We start from the raw sequence: 27788 nt of genomic DNA, 5'->3' as shown, positions 1-27788 counted from the left end.
TTCATTCTCTCTCCTTTTCGTGTTTGTGATGCCAAAGAAACACAAATAGCAGACCAGTTCTCAATATTGTAAATAAAGCAAAGGCATGCAATGTGCATGTAACCAAAATACTTGGAAAATTGATCCCAGTTCTCTGCTGACTACCCAATAGCTGCATATTCCAGTAAAATAATGCACAGACACGGAAATTGTATTATTACTGCTTACCTCTTCAAATGTTCGTTCCACGTCTCGCTTTAAGTCATCGCGACTATATTCATATTCTTGGGAGCCTTCTGTTTGATAGTTCCCCCTCCAATAGTCTCCATAGTCTGCATATTCTGTAAAAAAAAATTAGCATGTAACTTTACAAAGTTAGCCAAACCTATTGAAAAATGTGTTTTCACAAATAAATCCCTAATATGTGATGCAGAAAACCAAAAAAGACACCTCTTGGCTGGAAAAGAAAAATATACTCAGGGAATCCATATATGAGGTTAGGAGGAGGACAGCAAGTGGGCAGAAATAGTAGAGAGAAGACCATGAGTGAAGAGCAGAATCAGTGACAGCCTTTCATCTGAAGTTGCGTATACATTTTCAGCCTAGTCTGCCACCCAAGTAAATTGACAACAAATAAATATATGACAGTAAATCTGTCTATCTTACTTATTGGTCACGAAAAGACCACATTTCATAATAGGGCAGGGCATTAACATGCCAGCTTTAGTCAGCTATAAGTATCAAGGGCATCTGAGGATATAATATGGGTAAGATACCTCAGGGGGTTTAAACATTTAACAAGGAGAATGGTGTGCAACATTTGGTCATTGGTTTAAATCATCAAAAACAAGATTAGATGTTTAATAACCCTGTCAAACAGCATTGCATGAAACCTTCAGGTGAGTGGTTTGCTGGAGTGATCCTGGGGTATTATGCTTGTCAAAGGTTCCCAAATTAGTTTAGGATGCATGTTCCCACTGCAAACAGATTGTAGCCAGCAAGACATACATTTATATCCTGGATTTAGCTCAATCTTTCATTCTTGCACTATTGATAAAATTTATTATTTTTGAGTTGATTAGCAATAAACACTTATGAATATGTTCAGTCTGTATTACGTTGTATATAAGTGTCCATGAGTGGCATAGTTCCTTCACCACAGATCTCAAAGAGTCAAGGCAAATCACTCTCTCTCCCAGCAATCTCCAGTTCTCAAGGGGGTCCCCAAGGGTCCGTCCTCTCTCCTATCCTCTTCAACCTGTTCTTGGAACCGTTAGCTAACTCATGAAACTCCACTAACATTCTCTTCCATATGTACACGGATGATACACAACTCTATTTGAAAATCTCCTCCCCGGAAAAAACATCATCTCACTCAACACTACCCTAACGTCTACTCAAAACTGGTTAACTGAGAACCATCTCCTGCTCAACACCTCCAAAACAGAATTCCTGCTCATCTCCCCTCCCAACCCCTTCCCCAAGCTAGACCTGTGGCTGAGTCACATCACTGCCTTCAACTGCACTCCTCTCCTCATAGACTCAGCCAAATCGCTCGGAGTCACCATGGACAAGCACCTAAATATGAAAAATCATTTCAGTAAGGTGTGTAAGGGAGCAAACCACTTGATGAGGACACTCAAAAATATCAAACCTTTCCTTCCACAAAATGATTTCAAGCAGGTGGTCCAAGCGCTTGTCTTGCCTTGGCTTGACTATGGCAGCGCTACCCTCTGTGGCCTTCTCAAATACACCCTGGCTCCACTAACGGCATCACTGAACACAGCGGCTAGACTGGTTACAGGCACTAAACGAAATGAGCACATATCCCCAGTCCTAAAATCTCTTAAATGGTTGCCCTACGAAGCACGAATTCAGTTAAAGATTGCCATTCAGGCGCACAAAGCCCTTCACTTCAATACTCCCAGGTACCTAGTGCAAAAACTTGAGCTATCTCGTGGTGAAAGAGCCTCAAGAAGCGCCAATACTTTCCTCTTGAAACCACTCGTCCTTAGCAAAAAGAGAACTTGTCACAGAGCCTTCTCCGGCGCTGCCCCAAAGATATGGAAATCTCTTCCACAGGCAGTACGCAGAATCTCCTCAACGACGGCATTCAAACTGGAAGCCAAAAGATTCATTTTGAATAAATTCTTACCCTAATTGGGATAGGCGGATCTGATCGAAGACACTGTGTCCTACGTCCATTGTACCATCATTTGTTACTGTTCCTCTTTACCGCACACTGTGACCCCCTTCATTGCCCGCTTATACCTGTTTCACGGTTTTACCCTCCATGGTGCAATTGTCCTGTATTCTGCGATTAACCCTGTTTTTTGTCTTTTTTACTCCTACTTGATGACAATTTTGCATTTATGTCCTTCCTTCCATCCTATTGTAAAGTGCTCTGATATCCTTCGGGATCTTGTTCGCGCTATATAAAACTTTATAAATAAATAAATAAAATAGTTTGAGAAATTAAACCATTGTCTTGGTTAATGGCTTTGCCGTCCTATAAAGTGACATGCATAGTGCACATGTGTTTCCCCGATGGACTGTTGGGTCTAGAGACAAGCAGTTGCTGTCTCCACCTAGTCTCATTTTCACTTTACATATTAGCGCCCATCCAGGAACCCAACATGGACAAAAGGAATTGCCTCATTTTCTCTTTAAGTGAGTCACATGGAGCGGATTCTGTCAGGGAAAAGCGCCTATATTCCCTCCAGCTTTCTGCAGGCTGATGGTGTGTCCAGTGAAGCACACATTGAAGATACAAAGATAAATTTGCTTATATCTTTAGTGATGTTTGATGAATCTGCATCATATGTGACAAGCATTTAGCAAGTTACACCCAGTGCAGGTACTTAAGGTACCCAGTGCAGGCATTTAAAGTTTCCTGTCAAGACGAAATCTGGGAGCTAAGTTAAAGGGGCTGTGGCCATAACATTTTCATTTTACTAATCACATTGGCACCATTTATTGGATAGGAATAAAATGTAGCACAACATGTTTAGACTACTATTATTTTTCTCAGTCTCAGGCAGGTCCATGTGGGGTGGGCAGATTTTAAGATGGTCAAAGAAATATTCATTTCCTAATACATTTGGGAATTTGATAGATGTTTGGAAAGTTTTTCTTTTTGTTGGTAATATCAGATTTTGAGCAGATCCATCAAGGTAAGAGCAAAGATAAATGAGGGGCAATAAAAGTTTCATTCACTGATAACTTTGCCCCTCTTTGATTAATCTTCTTGATATGTGGCAGACAGTTAGTAAATTAATCTAAGTGAAAGTCCAGGCAAGGTCTGCAGGCAATCTCCTCTGCCCATGGCCGGATGGCAGAAGGCTATGAGCAGCCTGGAATGAGTGATTGACAGGTTAATGAGTACATCATTTTAAAAAAACTTGAAATAGGTTAGTTAATGTTCAGTGAATAGTAAACCACAAATGTCCTGAAATTTGCCAATTATCATGAGCAAGAGGATGTCTGCTATTAGCTAGTGGTTTATTTCACTCTCAGCAGCCACTAGTTATTGAGCTTCCAGAGAAATGTGTAATATCAGAAGGGCCAACATACAGCAAGGTTATAGAAGGAATGCATGAATTAATCTCAGCCACTGGCTATCACTCGGGCCCCTTTACAGACTATTGCTTTTCATCCACCATTCCACTCTTGACCGAGAGCAGCATTGTGCAAATCAATTTTGGTCCTGCTCTAATGAGAACAGTCCAGTCCAACTATCATACCAGGTCCCCTTCAGATGGAAATTCAATCAACTCCAGACTAATTTCACCCTAGTCAGGCCTTGTCAATGAGGTACGGCCTAGTCATGCTGCACATTGAGGGCACCTACTGCAGCCAACAACAAAGTGATGGAAGGAAAGGTAAAGTTGATTTCAGCCACTTGCAATGACTTCGGACTCCATTCCAGAGCATCATTGTCACCCTTTGCTTTAATATGAACAGCCCACCATGACTTCCCTGGTCATACCCTGTTTTAAGTTCAGTTTATTTCTTCTTTCACCTATAAAAATGTGAATATTTTCCAATATATTTTTTCCCCTGTAATAATGTTCATATTTTCCAAGCTATTGTCTAATGAATTTACAAAATATTCCAACGTTTCTACTAATGAAGAAAATGTATTACCTCACCTCCTGGTTAAAACCCAAATATTTGAATGTTTTTAAAAAGATCACCCCTGGGCATCACTTTTACTTATGTATCATTGGTATGGAAACACAAATAGTAGTAGCTGCATTTCTTCTACTCTTACTTAGGAAAAACAATCTAAGATCTGGGTCTGGTGGCTTAGTGGACTAATGCATCCACTGCAGGGGCCTGTGTTCGACCTCCTGGTCACAGGTCCACTCAACCTTTCATCCATCTGAGGTCGATAAAGTGAGTTCCATTGAGGGGCCGATTCCGATCCGGGTCGGAAAGCACTCCGACCGAGTCGGATCCGGAGGGTTTTCCGACCGAGCCGGACCCCTACAGTCCGACCGAGCGAGTACGATGCACACGTATGCTGTCGGACTCGGTTCGGTCAGACTCCTATAGAAGTCAATGGGAGCCAGTTGTACGACGCGTAAATGCGCTCCCATTGACTGAATGGGTACGTCTCGAACAAGTGCGCCCCCTACAGTGGGTACGCGTCAGTGCCAACCGCACCGTACATGCCTGTGTTGGGGAAACCCATAGGTCTCCCCCTGTGTGCGAATCGTACAGCTGTGAGTGTCGGGGGGTCCGATGCGGACCCCGAAGTCCGATTCCGGGAGCTTTTGCGAGCCGGACACTCCGGCTTGCACAGGCTGTCCGACGCGTGCATCGTACTGGCTCGGTTGTGAATCGCATCCATTGCACGCCACGGTTAGCTTACGACCGAGATGTACGGAGCGGTTCGGACCCAGAAACGACTCGGTCGGTGAATTTCATGTAGCTCGCATCGTACTGGCTCGCTCGTACAGCTGTACGAGTCGGCCGGAAAACACGCGTACGGCTCGCAGTTTTTCCGGCCAGATCGCATTCGGTGCCCGTCCGACCCGGATCGGAATCGGCTCCTGAGTTGGGTAGCAATAAACATTTGTTATTCAGCGCCTTGAGACCCATGGGTGATAAGTGCACTTTACAAATACACGTGTTATGTTTAACTCCCATTTCAAACCTTCACCCTCTCCAAAAATTAATATGTCAACAGTATGCATCTTATGTTCTTAAGACTAGGCCCCAAAGATCATGAATCTAGAATTTAGGTAACTAGCCAGAGGAAGTAAATGCAATAACACCATAACATTTGCACAGCACCCAGAATAGAGTCCTCTTGCAGTCAGGGTTTGACAAGTTATTGTTTTATAAAAGAGGGAAAGGCAGACGTGGCTCGCACAGGTAAGTGAGGTGGGACTGTGAGGCAGGGCGGAGCATGGTGGGGGTAGTGAAATGTGACATACAACAGGATATTCAAAAGTAAATTAATAAAACCATTTACCTTGCGCTCGCCGCATCGTCAAGTAGGCGATGCGGTGAGCAGAAGGTAAGTGGTTTTATTTATTTGCTTCTCACTATCCCGTCGTATGTCAAAATTCCACTACCTCCCACCCCGCCTAACCGTGCTTACCTGTGAGAGCCGCCACTGGGTATAGGTCAACTGCAAATGAGTTCACACAAAGCCAAGTATCTGACCTCCACTCTAGCAGCAGCACATACAGAAATGTGTGTGCTACTACAGTGTTCTTCTGATTTCTATTCATCTGTGGAGAGCAAAATGGAATAAAAAATGTCTCCATGGAAGTCAAGTCAAAATAAGCTTTATTCAAAATCACAAAGTGAATCATAAAAGCTGCAAAATACATCCATATCAAAATTTAAAAACAGTTTAAAAAGGTCAGTCAGTTTTTGATTTGTACATCTCTGAGGTTAGGGGATATGGCCTAAAACAGGATGTAAGCTATGTTCCTATCAAAATGACAGCGGTGTCATGTGATCAATCACAACAGCATAAAATACCCAAAAAATAATAAAGCCTGGATTTACATTTCCCGCACCGCAAGTGAAGTTACAGCGCTGCATTGTGTGAAAGGAAGAGAGCAGAACTACGCCATTTTTGAGGAAATGAGGCAGCTCTGCTCTCTCCCTCCACTGGTGCACTTTGGGCTACCTAGTGCCAATAAAGGCACCCTTGCACTGCGTTATGGTCAGGATAGTTTTTGTGCAGGAAGGAGATCTTCCTGCACAAAAAATATCGTTAAAGGCATTTTTCTTTTGAATGCAGAATGCAACACACCTGTAAAGAGGAAATGACAAGTTGAAATAAAGATATTTCTCCTCGCTACACCAGCCGCAGGAAGGCACACCATTTTAGTGCAAACCCACGTCTACAACTATTTGTAAATATGCGCTTGCATCAAAAACCTTGGGTGGATGCACAGGAATGCCCATGCACCACCAATGGAATGCCTCCCTGATGCAGGGTACAGCGAGGCGGCACAATGCACTGTTATTTTTTTTTTCCAAAGCAACGGAAAACGACATTTGTGTTGCTTTGTAAACACCAAAATGGATTTTACGGCAGGTCTGTTTAAAAAAAGTGACTCAACCCTAACGCGAAATCTTTGTAAATCTAAGCCTAACCCCAGCCCAGTCCATAAATTTGTGAAATGACCACTGGAGAGTGAAAGCGAATCGGTAAAATTTGCTATTTAAGAATCGCAAAAGCAATTCTTGATACATCTGGCCCCAAATGTTCAATAACATTAGAGATGGATAAAGTGTACGAGGTTCCAAGGCCATCCACAGTAGTAAACCCTTTTAGAAAGGAATCCCACTGGGATCAGATAATCAGAAACACTAAATAGGATATACAAAGTTAAAGATGAGACAGTGAATCACTATTACTCCCCCTTTGGTCTGTGGTCCTTGACATCAATAACATATCTCCCTGTACCAAACTATGCCTACTCTAGCCTTCCTTTTCCTTCCAAAGATCTTTAAAGAGACTGTTGAAAAGCAGAGACAGAAGTCTGTGTATGCTCATTGTTGTGCTTTGGAGTATCCAAGCCCTAGCTTAGCAGGTAATTGTGTGATGACAGTGCTGAAGAGTCCAATCCTGCCTCCTTCCTTCAGCAGGATATGCTCTAGGTTTCCTGGAAGGGGCCTATTGTGTTCAGGGTCTTAAGTTGTCAGCTAGGGCAGCTGAGAAAATAACTCTTCCAGCCAGGCCACTCACTCAGAACGCAAGTCTCATCAGGGGCTTCCTTAGAGAAATTTGCAAAGTTGTGAAACAAACAAAAGTATCCAGAGATGACTAAATGGACCTCTATGTGGATCCAGGTCCAGTAGTTTGTTTGCAAAGCAGCAACACTGACTTTGTATGACTGTACTATAAAGAATTACATATTTCCACTTTACCTCCAAAGGGATGGTGCAGTCTATTTTAGTCTCCAATCAAATAATGTTGCTTTCAGTATGGGCTTCATCTGCCACAGTGCTAATTCTGCACAAATGCCAGCCTGTGCCAAACACTTCTATGCACATGTGTTCAGCACAAACTATATGCATTCTCTTAACCCAGCTGCACTGAAACTGACTTCATGTTAAAAGGTGGGCACTTGAGCTTTTAACTCAGAAGAGTTTTGAAAAGATCAATACATCAGATGAGATTCCATTGGAAGGTCCCACCTGACGGCAGATGTCCAACAGCCAGAGATCAAAAAGTGAAAAAAACCTGGGAGTTGCACAGGTTACAATCCAACTTTCTAAAGATTATACATCCTTTTCAAGTAAAAAGTAAATGTTCTGGGAAATAAAAAATGAATGAATGTGGAAAGCATAAGAAATATTTTACTTTCAAAACAGCATGAAGTAAAAAAAGATAAGTTTACAATTTTATACTTCATTTTTGCATTAGCCTGTAATGTATACTCAAATTTGTTATTTATGCATAGTTAATAAAAAAACATTGCATAAAGATCACTGTGAAACTCATCTTTAAAGTACAATAAAATATTAAACAGCCACCTTAAAGACTAGACATGAAGTACAGTCTTGAGGCAGGAATAGCTGCTATTTTATATAGAGGGCATAATGTTCATTATCTGAATTTTTGGTTGGAATTTAGTCGCTGCTTTTTCAGGAATCTAATCATCTGTGTAGTGTCTTGTGTTGCCCCGGTTAACATATGCAATTACAGCTTGACGACAAGTTCGCACACCCAGTGTGACTAGATGGTGCAGAAGTTGTCGTCGCTCAGCCAGGAATGCTAGACAAATACAAATAACATGCGTAATGGTTTCCAGGGCTTGAGTGCATCTTCTGCAGAATCTTTTGTTTTCATTTACAAGTCATTTTCAGCACAGATCTAATGTTTGGAGATCTCCCTAAAGCAGGCATATTCATTTCATTTTTATGTGAGAAGATGAGCTAAAGCCTAAATATCCCTGTAGCACTAGGGTTTTGTAAGAGTGCATGGTGATCCATGAGTGAGCGTGTGTTAAAAAGGCATTTTGAGCCTCCAAAAGCAAAAGCACATGCGTAGTTCTGATGATGTGTTCCCTAAAAGTTTGGAATGACATTGTCAAGTCCCATAACCTGTTTATTTGTAGAGACCCTACACTAGACTGCAGGTGGTCTCTGTATGGGTAAGGTCCAGTGTCTAAGGATAATTAAGGCCAGAGACTTTGTTCTAGGGACTCATCCTTGGCTGCTCTCAGTTTGTGGCAGAATTTGATAAAGGCACATTGTCTAGTGCACTTTTGCCTCACAAGCTCAAATCCTACCCTAATATATATATTGAGATGTAACATTTCTAGCAAATCAGATTCACAGCCATAAACGCTACATAACTATAAGCTCTGGTTGATAAGAACTCTGTTCTAATGGCCTCTAATACAGGGAGGAGCGAGTGACTATCTATCCTCTTCTAAAGAGACAGAAAGCCAGCTAAAAGGGACCCAGCTGTCACTTACATTCGTTGCTTGTGTCGTAGAAAGGTGCATTTGTGTCGATTATGACTCCTAGACACGTGTACTCTTGCACTTGGGTTAGTTTATGATTGTTTATGTGCGAAGGTTCTGCCTTCACGAATCTATTGCTGAATGTTAAGACTCCTGTTTTCTCGAGATTCATTTCCAACTTATTTGCTGAGGTGTAATTGCTTAATTTATGCAACAGCCTTTGTAGGCCGACCTTGGTTCTACAGAGGAGAACAATGTTGTCTGTGTATATCATACTCGTTAATGGTTTCTCCCCTAGTTTGGTTGCATGGGCATTTGTCTGGTCCAGAGCTTGGGTGAGATCCGCCAAGAAAATTGAACAGCGCATTAGCCTATTTATGCTGATGAAAAATTGAGTCAAAAGAATGATGCTGTTTCCATGGTCACACCCATTTGTGTTGCTGAGTTTTACTGCTGTTTTTTTAGACTCTACGCAGCATTACTGTCCAGAGTATGTGCTCTGACACCTAAAACATGTGAATAATGGCTGATCACTGATAAGCATGTTTAACTCTCCTGCAAAGCCACAGCATATGGCAAAGACTACATCTATGGCATGGAAAGCTAAATGTCACCTGGGGACTGCAGTACTTATTGTGCCATCTGCTAGTGTGACAAGTCAAAACATGGTCTACGCTATGTAGCCAGATAGTAGCAGCTTGAACGCTGCTGCACATAGCTGTCACAATTACTCTTTTGAGAGGCAGGAACAACTGAATCTAAAAATTAAAAAAGTCACCCCTGCGCACATCTTGCTGCCCACAAGATAGGGTGTATAATATTAAGAGCTGGACATGTGTGACCTTAGAAATGACATGTTCCTTGAGTGACTAGGCCCGAAACAACATTGTCACTGGTCAGGATGTAACTGGCACATAAGAAAAGTCAAAGCATAGATTATACATTTTAATCCATAACTTTTGACCTGTATCAGCTACAGTCTGCTATCACAGACTTATTTTTTATATTTAATAAAAATCTAATCTAATGGTGAAGTCAGAGTTTTATTAAATAAATGGGAAACATTACTTTTACAAAATTACCTTTGCATTGTCTGAAGCTGATGAGAGCTCATTTGCATTAGCCCCCCAGTCACTGCCAACCTGTACTTGGCTTGAATCAGGTGTGATGAAGAAGTGAAACATGCTCCCAGAGGAGAGATAATGGCCAGGATTTGGGAGGTGTTTTCTTCCCCTGGCAGGAAGACCAGTTGGTATGGGCCTAGTAACTAAATTTACTTTAAAGGGACCTGCATTGTCACACTCAATTGTTAGGTGATGGCTGGAAAGGCCCAGCATGTGTGCCCATATTTAGGCTGGTTGCAAACCCAGTGGAGGAAAGCCACCCTCAGAATGGGGTTTTAGTGATCACAGAGGAGGGGGGCTGCTCATTACCCTGGCCACACTTCTGGATGGGCAGACACACTCTGCATAAGGGAAGGTGGGTTTCTCCATTTTGAAATGTGAGTGTGAGGGGCAGCATGGGATTGTTTGAAGAAGGACAAAAAGGACATCCTGAAAAAAAGGATAGGGTTGCCCCCAGGAACATTTACCCAGTTAATTAGGGAAGAGGCAGCAGGAGTCACCCCTCAACCACTACCTAGAGCCAACCTTAAAGGGGACACCCCAAGGCACTCTCTTTGGAAAACTCTCTGAACCAGTGGAAGAACAGAAGGACTGCACTGGCAGTATGAGACCTGTAGGGAGACCTCGAGGTCTGGGTCTGCTGCCACTTGTACCCAGGATAATGAAGTGGACTTCATGGTTCAGTTGGCTGACCTCCTTTGTGGTTACCGAGACACAACAAGTTGCAAGAGCCCTTTTTCCTGAAGTGCCCAGCTGACTAGTAGCAGCTGGACCTGGACTGGACCCTCCTGGTGGCCTCTTCCTTATACCCTGGGAGTCTCTAAATACCGCCCATGAGGCCTTAGGAGCCTTTAAGGAGTACTCCTGTGGATATATGGGGAACAGAAGAAAATTTTGAAATTTTGAAAAACGTTTCCTCATAGCACCCAAGTTTCAGCAGGACCCGCCAGAAAAAGTATCTGACCACCATTTACACAGCATCAGCTCAAATATCATCTTCGTTCTGCTCAAAGTTTCCAAGCATCTCGAAAAAAAATACCATTTTGTGCTGGGACCTAGAAAATGTTCAGCAAGAAATATCTGAAGTTCCAGAACTCTAGCAGGTCCAACCTGCTTCAAATATCCAGATTTTTCTTCACAAAAAATGACAAAGCCCATTCCTGCTCTGGGACTTTAAAGAAAATTCAACAATTAACTCCAAAATGTGACAAAGCCCCTTTTTAAAATGGGACTTAGAATTTTTCTTTGACTTTTTGACTTCCAGACTTTCACCGGGAGACCAATCCACTTGGTGTATCCAACCTGGGCTCCATCACAGGCAGCCTGAAATTGCCACTTGGTCCCGATTATCGCCACTGTTGACTATCATTGGCGCATTACTTTTTCTTTATGTTTTTTCCACTTAAATCTTTAAAAGGTCATATATCTGGTTCCCCTTATTGGTTTTTTGTTGTTTTGTTGTATTGGTGGAATTTCCCTTATTACACTTTTCTGTATTTTTATACATTGAAGTGGGATTTTGTGTTGTTCCTTTCACTTTGTAACTGTATTGGCACTTTTAAATTCAGTACACATTTTCTTCAAGTCAAGCCCGTGTGCTCCGTGCCACAGTAACCAGGAGTTGAACTCAGGTTTAAAGTAATGCAAAATGTGAGTGGGCCTAACAGGTTAGTGACTTTATCACTTGTGGTGGACTACCATGCACCCCAATTAACAATTCACTTTCTTACATTGATGCCCCGCTGTGGAATCTGGACCTTGTGTTTAACAGTACCACTCATTTATAAAAGTTGAAATTAACAATCCCTAAATTGAATTAACAGCAAAAATTGCTTTATGTTCTTCAATTGGCATGAGGTCTTTTATTGGATCATTTCTAAATTATTTCTGAGTCTACTTTTTGCACCTTATATCTTTTTTGGGAACACAGAGGTGGATCTGGCTACTGTGGCTAATCGTACTGTGGTGGAGATGATGATCATGTGCAAATCAAGGATGCTGACGATGGGCCTGACTGCCAGGAAGTTGGACTACGATAAGGCCCTCGAGGCCTAGGAGGAGTCCCATGAAGCACCGATTGCCTCTGAGGATGAGATGGCTGAAGTGCTAGTGCAAAGGGGGAGTGGCTCCCAAGGAGTAGCATCACTGGTGTCCTCTGACAGTCTCACTTAATCAGTGCTGAAGCTCAAAAGCCAGAGTTAACAAACAGGAAAGCTGTGAGAGTACTGAGGGTACAGGCGGCTACCCTAGACCCGGAGGAGAAGCAAACAGTTCATGCACTGGAGGAGAAAAGGCTAGTGCTTGAAGAGCAGAAGATGGCTTTGGAAGAGAAGAGAGCCAGGTTAGTACCTGTCCGTTCACATTAAGATCGAGGCAGCAATGGTTAAGTGGCTAAAGGGTGGCACATACCCCTCACATTTCAAAGGATGTTGTGCCTAGCTTTGTGGTGAGGGATGACATAGATAACTGGTTCACCTCCTTTAAAAGAGTATTAAGTATGCACAGTGTGTACAAACAGCACTGGTGGGGCATTGTAGTGGGGATTGGTACCTGCTCTGGGGAGATACACGCCTACCTCTAGTTGAATCATACATCCAAATGAAGGATGTCCCACTGCAGAAGTTTGGTCTTACATCAGACGAGAACCTAAAGAATTTCCAGTACACACACAAGCATCCACATCAAACATTGGTACATTTTGAAGACACCTGATTAAAAGCACTGAAGGGTGGAGGGAAGGAAATACAGTGAGTACGTACGATAGGCTATATCATTTGAAAATAAAAGACCACATCTAGCGGGATTGTCCTTCGGTGTAAGACCAGCCTCAATTGGATTCCACAGTGACTGACCCCAGACGGCTTGGTAAGGCAGCTAATGTGTGGGAATACACTAGAGTGCCTAAACAGTCCCTGAAGGTGATCCCAAGGTGGCAGAGGGGACACACATGGAAAAGAGGGGAGCAACAAGTCTCAAAAAGAAAACTACATAGGGTTAAAACTGCACTACTGAAAAAGGGAAAGAGTCCCAAACCAGTTTTAAAAAGCAGGAGAGTGGGAACCTAGGGAGAAACAAACCCTTTGAGCTGGGCAGGTGCTTTGACTGACAGTATCAACAGAAGCAAATAAATCTTTGCCATACTGGAGAACACCAGGAGCAACCTCCAACTTGATCACACCCTCACAGAATCTCTGCAATAATCTCTCTTAGTCCTTCAGCAACTAAATCACCGCCATATACAGCAACTTAAACCTGAACTGGACCCAACAGACATCACAAAACATCTCCTGATCTTATTAAAAAAAAACAATGCTAATCGCATGGCCCCTCATCACCCTACTAGGCCCTAGGTTTAGCTAGACTCACACCTGCTCAGCACCAGTATACTCTCCTGTGGGAGATAGTGCTCTCTACAAATCAGTAAAACATAACATAACATAGCGTAACATAACATAACATAACCTGATGATCCCTGAGTGTGGTAGGAATGACTTCCATAGGGTAAATAGGGTCACAGTGATTGAGGTCCCTGTCACTGTTCTGTAGGATACCTGTGCCTTACAGACCTTGGTTATTGAAAACAGGTTTCCCCAGACCAGTATCTGCCGAGACAGGTTTGCAGGGTGAGGAATGTCCATGGGCAGGATTATGTCTGCCACATGTCAAGTATCCTTAAAATAGGGGCACTTGCCCACAGTAGTGAAATTCTCAGTTCCCCCATGTCCATAGACTACATCCTTGGCAATGAACTCCACAGGTGAGAAAAGTGCTGGGGGTATCGACTGCCAATGGCACACGAAAAACACAGATTTCTGGTGGAACTGTTTTTAAGTGTAGGGTCAGAGGTCCTGGACAAGGGTGGGGGGTAGGCAGCGGATGCCATTCACAATGTAGAGACCAGGGGGCCATGGGTTCCTGATCTGACAGGAGAGGAACCCAAGACTGGCATGGGTAGGGCCACTTCTAACCTGGAAGTACTGCCTTGACTGTCACAGCAGCTGGAGATACAGGACCTGAATGAATTAATGAGATTTTTTTTAAAACATGCTAATGCCCATGGGAGACTTGACATTAAAAAGTGTCATGAAAGTTTAGCACTGGGAAGCCTGTGGGTAACCATCTGATTAACAAATCCAATACAATAGAATAGAATACAATGAAAGGAACTGTAACCCTTCTAGGGACATATTAGTTAGAGAACAATTAGCTTTTAAGCACTTTCCTGAAATGGCTATAATTGGTCAGAGATTAGATGCACAGTGGAAAACTGTTCAGCAATTTTGCAGTGGAAAAAGTAAAACATCTGCCCATCCTTTCAGCTTTAGGTATCACCAGATGTTTCGCGAAAGTTGAGCGTAGCGTCCTAAAAGGGACATACCTGGGCCAAATAGACTCCTACAAGACAAAGAGTGTGTCACCCTTGAGGGTTGACTATATGTCTACCTTAAACGTCTACGACTGTCAGGTCATGCTCAGTCTCAGGGTATAGCAGAAGTGAGAGTTCAAGGAGGGCATCTGCAACCTAAGATTGTAACCCCCGCTTTAAGAAACCCAAGAGGCCAAAGTGCAGGAGCAAGTGGGAACTCCTTGCCAGTCCAAAGACTGGAAGTGATGCCTACTCCTGGCACTCGCTTATATCTCCCACCAGTCAGTGGATGGCTTGAGTGCTGGTTCCTGACATGGGCTGTTCTCAGTAGTGTCTGTTGGTTTCGTGCCTTCTGGGAAGAGATGGCACACTCTTAGGGACAGAAGCCTGACTTAGAAGACCGGATGAGCTACACCAACTTGTGTTGGCATAGAGGTCCTATTCACTTGCTGGGAGGCCTTTGTGCATAGGCTGAGATTAGCTTTAATGTAGGAGGAGCTTGCAGATGTGAAGAGTTCCCCATGGACCAGTTAACCAGCTGGGGCTGTGCTTGACAGAGGGGCAGTACTGTCAAAAGCAGAACTTGAGGGTAAGTAGCCCAAAACTGTTGAGTTGGTCCACCTTCCCACAGTGAGTGGACATGGCAGTAGGATGTGAGGCTGGAACAGACCCCACAATTGTAGAGTGTTTTTCTACATAATTTCCTCTTTAAAATATGAGAGCTGGCAAGGCTGTTGCTCTTTGCCTTTTTATTTAGAGGGGCCTATGTGAGCACATACCCTTTTTTGCATGGTTACTGGCATTTTTGTTTCAGAATGTTATAACTGCAGGGAAGGGCACTACTGTCAAGTCCCCAAAGTGTTTGGTCTGACCCCTAAAACATGTAAAATGTGTTAATCCTTTATTGGCATATCCTACTCTCTTTTAAGGGCTCATGTTGTAGAGACTACACCATGTCATGGCCACTACCTGACACTGTAAGAGTCTCTAGGGGCCTCCCTCGAGGTCCTGAAGTCATTAGGAGTGTAATCTTGTGATTTGAAATGTTGGAAAGTTTGAAAACCTTTTCTTCCTTAGCAGCTGAGCTTCAGCAGAGCAAATCAGGTAAAGTATCTGATGGCAGAGTCAAAAACATTGGATTGAATTTCAAATTTGTTCCTCTCAAAGCCCACAGAGCCTCTAAAAACCACTACTAAGTACCATTCTGTATTGGGACTTATAAACTTTTCAGCAAGAAATCTCCAACGTTCCGGAGCTCCAGGGGGACCATCAGTTTCAGGTATCCAACCTTTGGTTCCATGGTGGCAGCTACAATTTCAGCAGTGGCCAAGGAGGTGTTTTCTTCTAAAAAAGTGTATAATCCCCTGTTTACGCTTTTTTTTTAATTACAAGTATAAAGGTATTTAACGTATCCGATAATTATTGGATGCATTAAATACCTGAAGACTTGTTATATTTCGGCGGATCCAACCTTTCAAAATTTAACAGGGGGAAAGCATACGGTATTTAACATACTGTGTGGATTTTAGTGTGATAAACACCAAAATCTGCATGCCAATCCAAATAAACTCGTGATAAGTGCTATTTATTGCACCCGATAAATAATGCAACCTGTGGTATTGTTATTTATCACATGCCCTAAATGGCGCCTACACCCATAATCAGGGTTCAAAAAGAAATTTCAACATTTCCTCCCTTTCTAAAGTGGAACTTAAATTTCTTTTGACTTTTTAACTTCCAGACTTTCACTGGGACCAATCCACTTGATGTGTCCAACCCGATCTCCATCGCGGTCAGCGTGTCTACCCCATCCAGTGACTATCATTGGCGCATAATTTCACTTAAGTTTTGTAATATTCATATCTCTGGTTCCCCTTATTGTATTTTCGTCATTTGGATGCCATTTTGCTCATTACCCTTTTATCTGTTTTTATAAATTGAAGTAGGATTTTTATTGTGTGGTGACTTTTTAACTGTTTTCACACATTTTCTTTCTGATGTATCCTGTCTACTCGAGTCCATAGCTACCAGGGACTGAGCTCAGGTTTAAATTACTGAAACTATTGGCTGGCCCTAAAACGTTGGTGATTGTATGACCTGTGGTGGACGCCCATCCACCCCAATTAATAAATCACTTTCTTAGAGGATCATTAGACTTACTTCAAGGGACAATTAGGCAGCATTAAGATACATGCTTCAGATAGAAGCATTGTCCCTTTTGTTTGTGCAAGCTTTCATCGGTGCAGACGTCTGTGCTCACATGAGTTCCTTTTTTCTACGTTATTGTTTTCTTTTTTAACCGGATTTCAGACTGGCACACAACAAGATAGTAACTAGTGCTATGAACTCTGCTGAAGAAGCACCTGTGGAGTGCAGAGGGATGGCAGCAGGGGATAAGTAGATTTTCAGTGTTGTGACTTCCAAAATTGAGATTTGGATGCACAGCTGAGGGACTGGATTACGTTTAATTGTTTCTAGAGCGGGCGCTGGCAAACTCTGCAAAATAAAATACATGCGACTACATTAGGAACTAAAGAATAACGTTGTGCATTTCTAAAAAACTAGGGGCCATATTATCAAGGAACGGCGATAACATTATCGCCGCTTTAGTGGCAGGAAACAGCCGCTAAAGCGGCGATAATGGGCTTGATGATATGCCCTTGTGAATTACCATAGAAGCCCAGGTTCACACCAGAACCTGGGCTTCTATGGGAATTCACAAGGGCATATTATCAAGCCCATTATCGCCGCTTTAGCGGCTGTTTCCTGCCAGTAAAGCGGCGATAATGTTATTGCCGTTCTTTGATAATATGGCTCTTATGGGCATATCAGCAAGGGCCGGCGATAAAATTATCGCCGCTTTAGCGTCCGTTTTCGGGGGAAAAGTGGCGATAATTTTATCGCACTATCAGCAAGGTCACGCTATCACGTGAATCCATGCCTTAGCGCCCTTTTTCCTTAACACCCAGCTTTGCATCTCTAATGAGATGCAAAGTGGACGTTCCTCCCCAAAATAACGTGAGAAATGTCGCTAACAGACATTTCTCCTAGCAGCAAGCTGATCGCTAACCTGCGTAGCGATCAGAATAGTAGCGCTAACCGCGGTTATCGCTACTTTCCTTACGCCTGCTTTCAGTCTGACTTAGCCATTATATCCAATGGAAGGTTGATATAATGGCTAAGTCTGCCCTGCCCTGCCCTATTATCAAGCTATCGCCAAATGTTGTGCGATTATCACTGGATTTCCAGCGATAATCGCACATTTGGCAGCTTCCGCTTGGAATTTTATCGCTTTGGAGATAAGCGTCGTTGATAGCGCGCTATCTCATCGATAAAATCCAGCGATAGCCGACGATAATTATCCTTGCGCTAAGCGCGCTGAGCGATAATTATCGCCCTTCCTTGATGATATGCCCCATGAAGTTTTATGTTTTCATGTGCCTGGCGCCTGGATGGTATCACCTATATAAATGGGTGGTATAATCTTCTTTCAATTGTAAATTTTGGCAATGCCCTACAGATTCAGTGCAGAAATACTGACAGGCATGTAAACACGACAGGACGAGGCAGGGGCCAGTGAAATTACCACGAATTTTAGATGCAGGAAAACAATCTAAAAATGGCAATATTCAACAACTTGTAAGCTGAGTAAAAACTCAAACTTAAGTATAGCTCAGGAACGTCTACAAATAAGTAACTAGCATCGGCATATATTCCATCTTGTGTAGTTTTATTTTGTATTTAATAATTGCCTGATACATATATTCCCTATAGAATAAATCAGAAGCATAGATTAAGGTGTATGACACGAGAGCTTGTATTATTTGTGCCTAGTGAGAGGTGTTGATTTTGCATCTTGTGAAAAAGTATTACATTACACCATATTACATTATTGCTAGAAGAGATATGAATGGTCAGTTTGGGTTCAGTCCTTATATGTACGTTCTCTCTCCTGTAGCCACTTCATCTATCTCACCACCTCATTACACTCTATACAGTAACATACAACAGGACCATTGTGAGAAGGTGGCCTGGTATATGATGGCCACTAATTAAAGTGGGCACCTTGTACCAATCCAAACAACCCTTATGGTGATTTAAGAGGTCAAAGATACCCTTAGAAAGCTATCCAAGTAGTAGCTGTGGAGAGCAGCCTTCGGGCTTAGTCTTGAAGGAATGTTAAGTAGCTTGTTTTACCAGAATGCAACCTTATTGTATCGGTTAAATGAAAGGATAACCACACAGTAGTTATAAGAATATATATTTATTATCAGAACACCTTAAATACCTCACAGTATCTGCAACACGCAGATAAACACAAAGCACACAATACTGCAGCACAGAAACAATCGTAAGTAGCACTAATACACAGTGGGCTCCCGGGGAGACCAAACCATATACTAAAATAGTGATATAGGAACCACGACTCGAGTCAAGACAATGTCTAGAATGTGTAGAATCGCTGGGACCCCAAGGAACCACCCAAGGTGATTAAGTAGGGACCTCACGGAGGACGGGTGCTGTGTGAGAACACGACAGCGTGCTACGTACAATTCAATGGGAGAGTTGCGGTTGCAATTTTAAAGTTAAAGGACCCTTCCCAGTGGATTACGAGGAAACCCTTTGGAACATAGAAGGTTGGAGAGCCACCCCACCCATGGATACCGAAGTATCAGAGTTACCTATCCCAGGAAAGCCGGGTGCATAGGTCTGAAGTGGCGTCGGAAACCGCCGTCGTTCTCAATGGGAGTCTTCAAGGAAATGCCACTGCTGGAAAGAAGAAAAGTGTCCGGTGGAATCCGCTGGTGGATTCTTGATGGAAGGAACCTGAAAGCAGAGGGGACAGAGTCTGGGTCACTCAGGAGTGACGAATGCCCACTAATTTTGGGTGCTTCAGGTGTTAAGAAGGAAACCTTGACTCTACAGCTGCAGGGACCAGGAGATGTCGAGGATGGCCAGGAGCTGGATATGAGTTGTCCCACGAAGGATGTTGAGTGCTGAGGTGTCAGTGTCTGATGGGAGCACCAACTAGCCTTGGCAACAGCAACCCACGAAGAAGGTCAAGAAAGGTTATGGTCTGGCCCAGCAATAACCAGAGGACTCACCATAGCAAGGGGAGTCAGGGCAGGCCTGGCGCAGCCAGGGGATCCCAAGAAAATCAGGATTGTCCCTCAAGTGGACCCACAGACCGAAGGCACAGGAGTCGCGAGGGGACCTCTAGCAGTTTCACCAAACAACAGCTTGAAGAGCACAGAGTGTGAAGAGGTCAAAGTCCTTAGTATGAAATGTGCGCAGAGATTGGGACTATCGAAAGCCCAATGCACAAAGTTTGGGGACACCAACAAGCATATGCAATTGCAAAAGTATGCAGTGCACAGGGGTTTGGGTTATGCGGTCCCCACGAGGGATACTGGCCTCAAACTTAGTGAGAGGGCAGCTCAACCTCAAGGAATGTAGGAACCCACCTCCTGTGTTGCTGGAGCCTACGGAGTCCACAGGAGCTCAGGATCAGATATCTGGTCAGTTACATTACGATGCCTGCGAATGCAGGGGAGTGGCTCCTTCACCCCAAGGGAGATACTTCAGTTGTCATTGATGTGCCACAGGTCCTGCACAGAGCCTGTATGGTGCACGGGCACAGACAATGCTTTGGACGAAGAGGGAGATGAAGTCGGGCCCAGTCGAAGTCCAGCGAAGTCCAGAGTGACCAGACGGACAAAGGTCAGTGGTTTCTTGTTCATAATCTTGTCTACGTCGAATCTAGGGTCCTACAGCCAGGTAAGCCCTTTTGTACCCACGGGAGAGGGTTGGACAGATTCAGGGGACCCTCCCAGGGGACAGGGGGGTGGTTACACCCATGTCCTTTGTCCAGTTTAGCGCCAGAGCAGTAGACAACGGCTCCCAGAACTGGTTTGCGCTGGACTATGCACAGGGCCACCAAATGTGCCCCATGTGCAGACTTTCAGGCACTTTGGAAGTACACCCACCCAGCTCCAATACACTAAATCCTGTCTGGGAGGTGGTCATTCCTCCCTGTGACAGGATGCCTATTGTGCTGCCTTCCTCTGCTCGAGCTTGGCTCAGCAGCAGGAGAGCAGAAATGTGTCTCTGGTCGGCAGCATCCATTTTGTGCTGTCCGGGTCGAGAAGGCTGGTACCGGGTAGACCAGGGACCCAAGAAGCTTGCTTCTGAGGGGTGGATTCATACCTCCCACACTGGTTAACGGTGTGGAGGTATGATTCCAAGGTGTTTGATACCAAATATGACATGTTTTGTTTCAGCCGTTTTATGAGATAGCATTTACCGCAAGGTTATAATGCACCTCTACCTATGTGTCTGGCTGTGTCAAAGACAACCCGGGAGAATGGTCTCCGGAGGCTGCAGAGGGGCTCTGCTCATGCAGGGGCACCCTCTCACGTAAAAAACAGCACCATGCCTTCAGGATTGTTAAGGCCTGCTATAGGGGTAACTTATAGGTTTTAAGTGTAGTGACCTATAGATATAGTAAACCTATATCTAACATAAGTGGTGCATGCACCATCCTACACAAGCTGCAATGGCAGAACTGAAGTTCCATTCTGCATGGCCTCTCATGGGTGGCATAATACATGCTTCAGCCCATAGGAGGCCTCTGGGGTTCCTATGCCCAGGCTACATGTGTACCATATACTAGGGACTGACAAGGGTACCCCAGAATCCAATCTGGAGTGTACCAAAGTACATGCATAACATTTTAAGAAGAAAGCAGATAGACTGGGGTCCTGATTTGCAGGATCCCAGTCAGACTAGTCAAAAACAGTGTAACATCATGCAAAAAGTGGGGGTAACCATAAGAAGCAGATCCTACTTTCCTATAACCATACCATCTTTTTAGTCTTAAATCGACTCATAATTATGAACTCTGGGCTACCTAAATTATCTTTTTGATGGAATGCCTGTTGCCACGCTGCCTTTGGCACCACACTGCTATGGATGGCTTGCCATACTTTCTGCAAATTACTCTTAATAGTTGACCAACTTGTTGATCTATTTTAAAAAATACTTTTTTCCCATGGACCATCATTTTCTATGTTACATCCTCAGCAAGCCAGACTGGAATCTCTTGCCAAAAGCATAGAGGATTTCTATATTTTTTCTAGATTTTTAGCTCTATCTGTACGAAACATTCTAATACATTCTCGAGCCTCGTTCATTCTTTACAAAACGTTTTTTTTTTTTAATTAATCACATAATGAATAACTATGCATTTGCAATTGTCTGAGATTTCGAAATGTTTCTTGTTTAAGAGGGCTGCTTAAGTCAGCATTTTTGTCTACTCACTGTTCATTCTGGCTGCTTCATTTTCCAAGTCCACATAGGTTTCATAAAGTGGCCTCATTTTCTTGCCCACCACAGATCGCCAGCCTTCCCATGCCCACAGCCTATCATTGTAGTTTTGACTCTCAGCCATGATGAGGTCTAGTCCTGAAATAAGAAAAGCAAATCAATCGCTCACATTTACAGGCATGCAGTAGCGTTAAGACACCTTTATGAATCTGTTAAGTAACAAAGCACCATCAACAGAAAGGGCAGATATTAAAAACGTGTAAAGCATCTTTAAAGCGACCAGGTGTCCACTTCTGAATAACAGCTGGCAAGAAAGGGATTTTTTAGATTCAAATGATCTTTTAAATCTTCACATATCTCAGTCTGTGCGCACATAAGCCCAGGCAGCACGATTTTTGTACAAACTGTTAACTCTAAACTGAGGCTTAAGAGCCTCATTCGCTGAACCCTATAACAAAATAGCTAATTCCATACTTAACGTCTATTTTATGGATAGAGAAGATTTCAGACTTTTATGGGCCTCACAAAAAAAATCAAGGAGCGCCAGTGAAAATATGCTAAGGAAATAGATTTGCCACTCCCTCTTTTCTGTACCTCTCTGTTGTGAAATTCATATCCAACACCATCATGAAATTTAGCAGTATTCATTTTTCATTTCCTAAGGATTTGGGGGCCCCTATTCTTTAAAGCTTTGAATTTATGATCTAGTTGCAGCTCTTTCATGCCCTCTTTGGTCAGGTCACTGACAGTGCACAGGCACAATGGTCCAAACTCTTAGGGCCCGATTCACAGAACTAACTTAAGACAAAATCCTAAACTTACTACTTTTGGTATTCACAGAAGGCATTTAGTAGTAGTAAAGTTAGGATTTTGTCTTAAGTTTGACTTAAGACAAACTTAAGACAGACTTAAGACCGACTTAAGACAAACTTAAGACAAACTTAAGACAGACTTAAGACAGACTCAAGTTAGGATTTTGTCTGAAGTTTGTCTTAAGTCTGTCTTAAGTTTGTCTTAAGTTTGTCTTAAGTCAAACTTAAGACAAAATCCTAACTTTACTACTAATAAAGGCCTTCTGTGAATACCAAAAGTAGTAAGTTTAGGATTTTGCCTTAAGTCAGTTCTGTGAATCGGCCCCTATGTTTGCATCTAATATTCATGGCTAGTGATGTGTGTTTTCAATATTCTATCACAGCAGCGACTCACTAATATTACTACAAATTATCTCACTGACACCCCCCCCATTTCTCATTTGTGAGATCCTGTTTTGATCTAAATGAAGCTTTTATTTACTGATGTTGCAAGAAACATAAACACAACATTTCTTTGCAAAATGTCTGTATTAGACTCACACATCAATCACGTTAAAAATAAATTAGAGGAAAACGGTATTTAAAACAATCTTTATAAGAATTATTAAAGGGCATCGGGGCAAGACTCTATGCAGAACAGAGCTGGCCCTATTGGGGCCCCATGAAAGCCTGGGACCCTGGACTAGATCCCACTTTGCCCATGCCTTAAAACGCCTCTGGCTACGAGACTTTCTAAGGCAGCAATGGCCATGCTAAATCTAAGGTCCTTATTATAATCTAACATCTACAAGAAGGGTTTGCACAGGGATTAGATGTACACGTTCTGAGATAATAAGCACACTCTCACAGTTTTTCGCAGGTAAATTCCAGCAGGTCAAATCTGCTGACATTTATCGGGGAAAAGGGTCTGGACAAAAGACAAAACATGAGGGATTTTTGTGTTAAAAACGATTTTGCATGTTCGGCCTCATTTTTCTGCAATAAGAGGTATTTACCACGTGTGGGGTAATGGTATTTTCCACAGGTATAAATACCCCACCCTATTCCAACATACTTCTAAAGAGGGCCTGAATGTTTGTTTTTGGGACAGAAAGTTCCTTGCACGGTAATAGACATGTAACTCTGCCCTGACTGCCTTAGCTGCTGTGATATGTGGATTCTTTGTAACAATTTGTGGTCCTGGGCTAATATGGATCTTGCGTGTATGCCATGACCTATGCTCGTCTCACAGATTGCAGTCTGGTTAAACTGGGCGAGGCGCACAAAGCACTTACCCTCATGGTGGTGGGGCTACAGCCCTTACCAAGAGCTAAGTAGCACGCACATGGGGTGGTGGTAGCAACATACCATTTTGAAATGAGTAATCTGCATCATGGGAGTGGGGCCTAAGGCACCACTCAATTGAAGTTCCATTGATGTGTGCTTAGCTCAACCTTGGCCTCCCTCAGGATGGATGGAGGGCCGGACATGGTTACATGGTATGTTGTGATGTGTGTGTGCCGGTGGCAGCAGTACCTGGAAAGCTACACCCGGATTTGCAGTCATCACTAAGGATGCCCAAGTGCCTGCAAGTGGTACAGTGCATGAAGCCTGTCGGTCCAGATAAGGAACCCCAGGGGTAGCTGGAGGGACATGATTAGGTATTGGATTCCCCTCCAGAAGGATTTGCTCATTGCTACTATTCCTGAAAGCTGTGTGGGACATGCACTGGTGGAAGGAAGGGCCTGGCTCGTCAGTATACTTCAAAAGGGAATTTTGATTCTGAATGAGGCCACTGGTCAAAAGGGACTGGGAACATCTCAAGAAAAAGATGGGGTTGATAATCTTTTGATGCACATATCAATGAAGATGCCATCCAGGTGAGAACATCTAGTCACTCCCAAGGCCTGTGTTTGGGGCTATCAAGACTGGAGATGGTCCTGCTGTGATAGACGCTTTTTAGAGGAAGAGCATAACAGAGGAGTGGACACTTCAAAGTGGATGACCCCCATAACATGAAATTCAAAGACAGAGACACTAAATTACATTTATGTCTGGAAATGGAGTTTGGAAAGGAGAGCTTGAGACTCCCAAATTGTCAAACTGAAGCTGTACATCAACTTGGAGATGCTCAGCATGATTCTGCCTGTTGTGACCAGGACTGGGGACTAAGAGTCTGCCAGTCTCCCATGCTCAGTGAGAGGACATCATCCAGGAGAATCAAAAACACTCGCCTGGAGTAGCAGCTTCTGCCTTATCCAAAACCAGAGGACCTTGTGAGGAGAAATACATTTTTCTAGTGGGAGAGAGGTCTAGCAGGGATCCTGATGAGTGGCTCCTGGGAGGAGAGTGTGATATTCAGGTCCATCAAGACAACCGCACTGAACAGGCTGTCTGCTCATGTGCAATGTTGTGACCCCGATATGCCAAGTGGGGGCCAAGGTGAAGAATAAGGTTTATCGCCCTTGGTTCCACACTGTGACAAGAGGGGCATTGGCTTGTGCAGCTCTGTGACCTGAGGAGGGGTGTCACATTATTGCAATTGCTTGCACGTTCCCTCGATCCCAGGTGAGGACTTCAGAAAAGATTGAGGGCTGTCACCCTTGTGCATCGATCTGACAAGAGTACGGCCATTGCCCTGTGAAGTGCAGTGACCTGAATGGGCTGCCACCCTGTATGCCACTGATTGCAACCCCTGGTATGCAAAGAGGTGGCCTTGGTGAAGTGAAAGGACTGTTGGCCTCAGGCAGCATGAAGCCATGAAGAAGGAGCGGATCATGACCCAAAGGAGAAGAAATATGATTCAACTACTCGAATCCGGTTGACTTACCATGTTGAAGGAGGAGCGCCATGCATGCCTGCCAACCTGACCACAGGATCCAGGGCTCTGTTCCTCGCTGGGCTGCAGACGTGCACTTGGACACTCTGTCTGGCCCCAGCTAGAGTAATACTAAATACAGGGCTGCGCAGGCTATTGGGGGTGGGGGGGATTGCTCTGACTTGCGAGCTTTGGCGCTTTGACTTTTGCCAAGCCATTTTGGAACTTCTAAGATATGAACTCACTAATGGGCCTAGCATGGATAGCACCTCACAAAACAGCGACGGACCTTAGAAGGGGAGGTGGGACTTGAGAACCTGACCCTGGGAGCCCTAGTGGGCTTACCTAGAGAAGACTGTGTGCATAATATCAGGGGCCGTAGTACACATTATCACTGTTTGCACCCGGCGCACCTTTCAAAAGGTGCGCCAGGCACAAACGGTGATAATGCACCCCATTATGGTGTATGCGCTGCCCCCAGGGCAGCCGCGAACTTTGCGCTGCCCCCAGGGCAGCGTATTCATGTGAAAACACGGAGCAGCCGCTCTGTGTTTTCACAGTGAAGGCGGCCCCCGCCTGCACTTTCAAAGGGGATTAAAGATCCCCTTGCAGGCGGTTGCAGGCAGTGACTGCACCCGCCTGTAAGGGTATATCTGTGGGGTTCATGGGACCACATTCACGCCCTGCAGAGGGCTGCTGTCAGGAGGCGCACTGACAGTGTGCCCAGTGCTGTAACGAAATTTGAGGGGGCCCCCTGCAAGGTATACGGAGGGGACCCCACTACGTATTAAATCCGGAGCTCTCACTCCTGAATACTGTGCTGAGGAGGCCCTCTGCAGTTCGGGGACCCCCCACACCGCGGGGGCTGTGGGGCCCTGTGTTACACCCCTGAGTGCACCACCTTTTTAATGGCGCACTGTCAGTGCGTCTCCTGAGGGCATCTTTGACTCAGCGCCCGCGTCTGTAATCTGGCGGGGGCGCAGAGTCAAAGGAATTGCCTCATTTGCATAGGGTACGCCCCTATGCAAATAAGGGAACACTCTCTGTTGATAGCACTGGCGCTTTAAGTGTGCCAGCGATATCGGTATTATAGAAGGGGATGCACAAGCGTCTGCATCCCCTTCTATAATACCAAAGTGCCCCAGGGGCACAATCTGTAATTCGGCCCCAGGTATACTGTATTATACTTTGTGTTTGTATATAAATACTGCCTTTTATTTGAAAGCAAGTATTTGAAGGGACACTCATTTATTGGGGATTGATGGATGTATTTCGAGTTGTGAGCCTGTGTTTGCTCCACACCTTCCTCCTCCCTGAGAAGCCTTGGACAGCTCAAGAGTCAAGTACTGAAGGGGCATGTGGTCCAACTGTTCAAAGCTCATAGTAATTTAGGTGCCAGGATATCAGGAGTAGAAGACCCCAACCACTACAGTTCAGGCCAGTAGCTCCTGCTTGCCCTTGGTCCTCTGAAAGGGGTTCTAACATTTGCAAACTTCCAAATCCTCACAAATATGTAGGTGGTTCATGGATTGTGCATGGCCACCACCAACTGACAGTTCTCTTCACTTTTTCGCTTTTTTATGCTGAAATTAGAGGGGGGGGGGGTCCATATCCTGTTGCCACGTCTAGCTTCCTGGCTCAGCAATGCCTTGAAGTAATTTGGATTATAGTTGGCGCACACCTAAGTGCGGTATAACCGCACATGGTATGCAAAATATTGCCATAGGAGCAGACATGGAACTTTGCATGAAGCCTTGGCCGCTATCAAGCAATGAAGGATTTTATATTAATATACACCACAGAGCGTTAGTGCCGCTTTATGGTTGTTTTTGCTTCCGATCAATCCTTCTTTTTGTTCGATTGCATGGGACATTTTCTAGGTGTCTTAGAGATCAGCAGAAGGCTGTATTGCCCCAGTTTGCCTTTTCAAAGCTTCAGCTTGCATTTGCACCTGATTGAGTTTTTAGAAAGTAGAATTTGTATGGGCTAATACATTGTTTTAGCATATCATGTTTTCTATTTACCATTTGCACTCCTCCCTCTTGCTTCACTGTGCTTATAATATTTTTGAATGTTCTATTGTTTTGATTTTAAAAGTTTGGCAAGGATGAATTACATGAGCACATTTTTGGAAACAATATATTCAGGGGTCATTTGCATAGCATAGTGTAACTATTGATTTAATACTTTGAGACGACTAATCTAAAACATAGGAGATTTATGAAGGAAATCAGTCTGACTAAATCACTACCTTACGTCAATAAATGGCATGACATATAAGTCTCTGGCAGAACATGTGACCTAATGGAAGTGTGAGGGCAATTGCTATCAGACAAAAAAATAACAAAGTTAAGCATTTGTTGACCTTGTTTCACTCTTAAGTTGACGTAGCTAGGTGGCTTCCCCCTTTTCCCTTAAAATGCCACAGTCAAAGGTTAT

At 43.8% G+C, this 27788-nt stretch overlaps 1 protein-coding gene across 4 annotated transcripts in view; it reads right to left on the bottom strand.

The window, feature by feature from the left end:
- ACE2 (angiotensin converting enzyme 2) overlaps positions 1–27788 on the bottom strand; it is a 507698-nt gene that overhangs the window by 403828 nt on the left and 76082 nt on the right. For all 4 annotated transcript variants that reach the window (XR_014967783.1, XR_014967782.1, XR_014967784.1 and 1 more), the window contains exons 4-5: positions 21735–21878; positions 208–320 (exon numbers count right to left, since the gene is read on the bottom strand). Coding sequence is in view for 1 of the 4 variants with exons in the window: in XM_085622215.1 (XP_085478341.1) it covers positions 208–320; positions 21735–21878 (257 nt within the window). In the remaining 3 variants the exon portion in view is untranslated. The remainder of the gene's footprint in view (positions 1–207; positions 321–21734; positions 21879–27788) is intronic.

The sequence above is a fragment of the Triturus cristatus genome, chromosome 8 (assembly GCF_964204655.1).
Source record: "Triturus cristatus chromosome 8, aTriCri1.1, whole genome shotgun sequence".
Classification (NCBI taxonomy): Eukaryota; Metazoa; Chordata; class Amphibia; order Caudata; family Salamandridae; genus Triturus; species Triturus cristatus.
The sequence above is the reverse complement of the archived record's forward strand: the minus strand, read 5'-3'. Positions and strand labels throughout refer to the sequence as shown.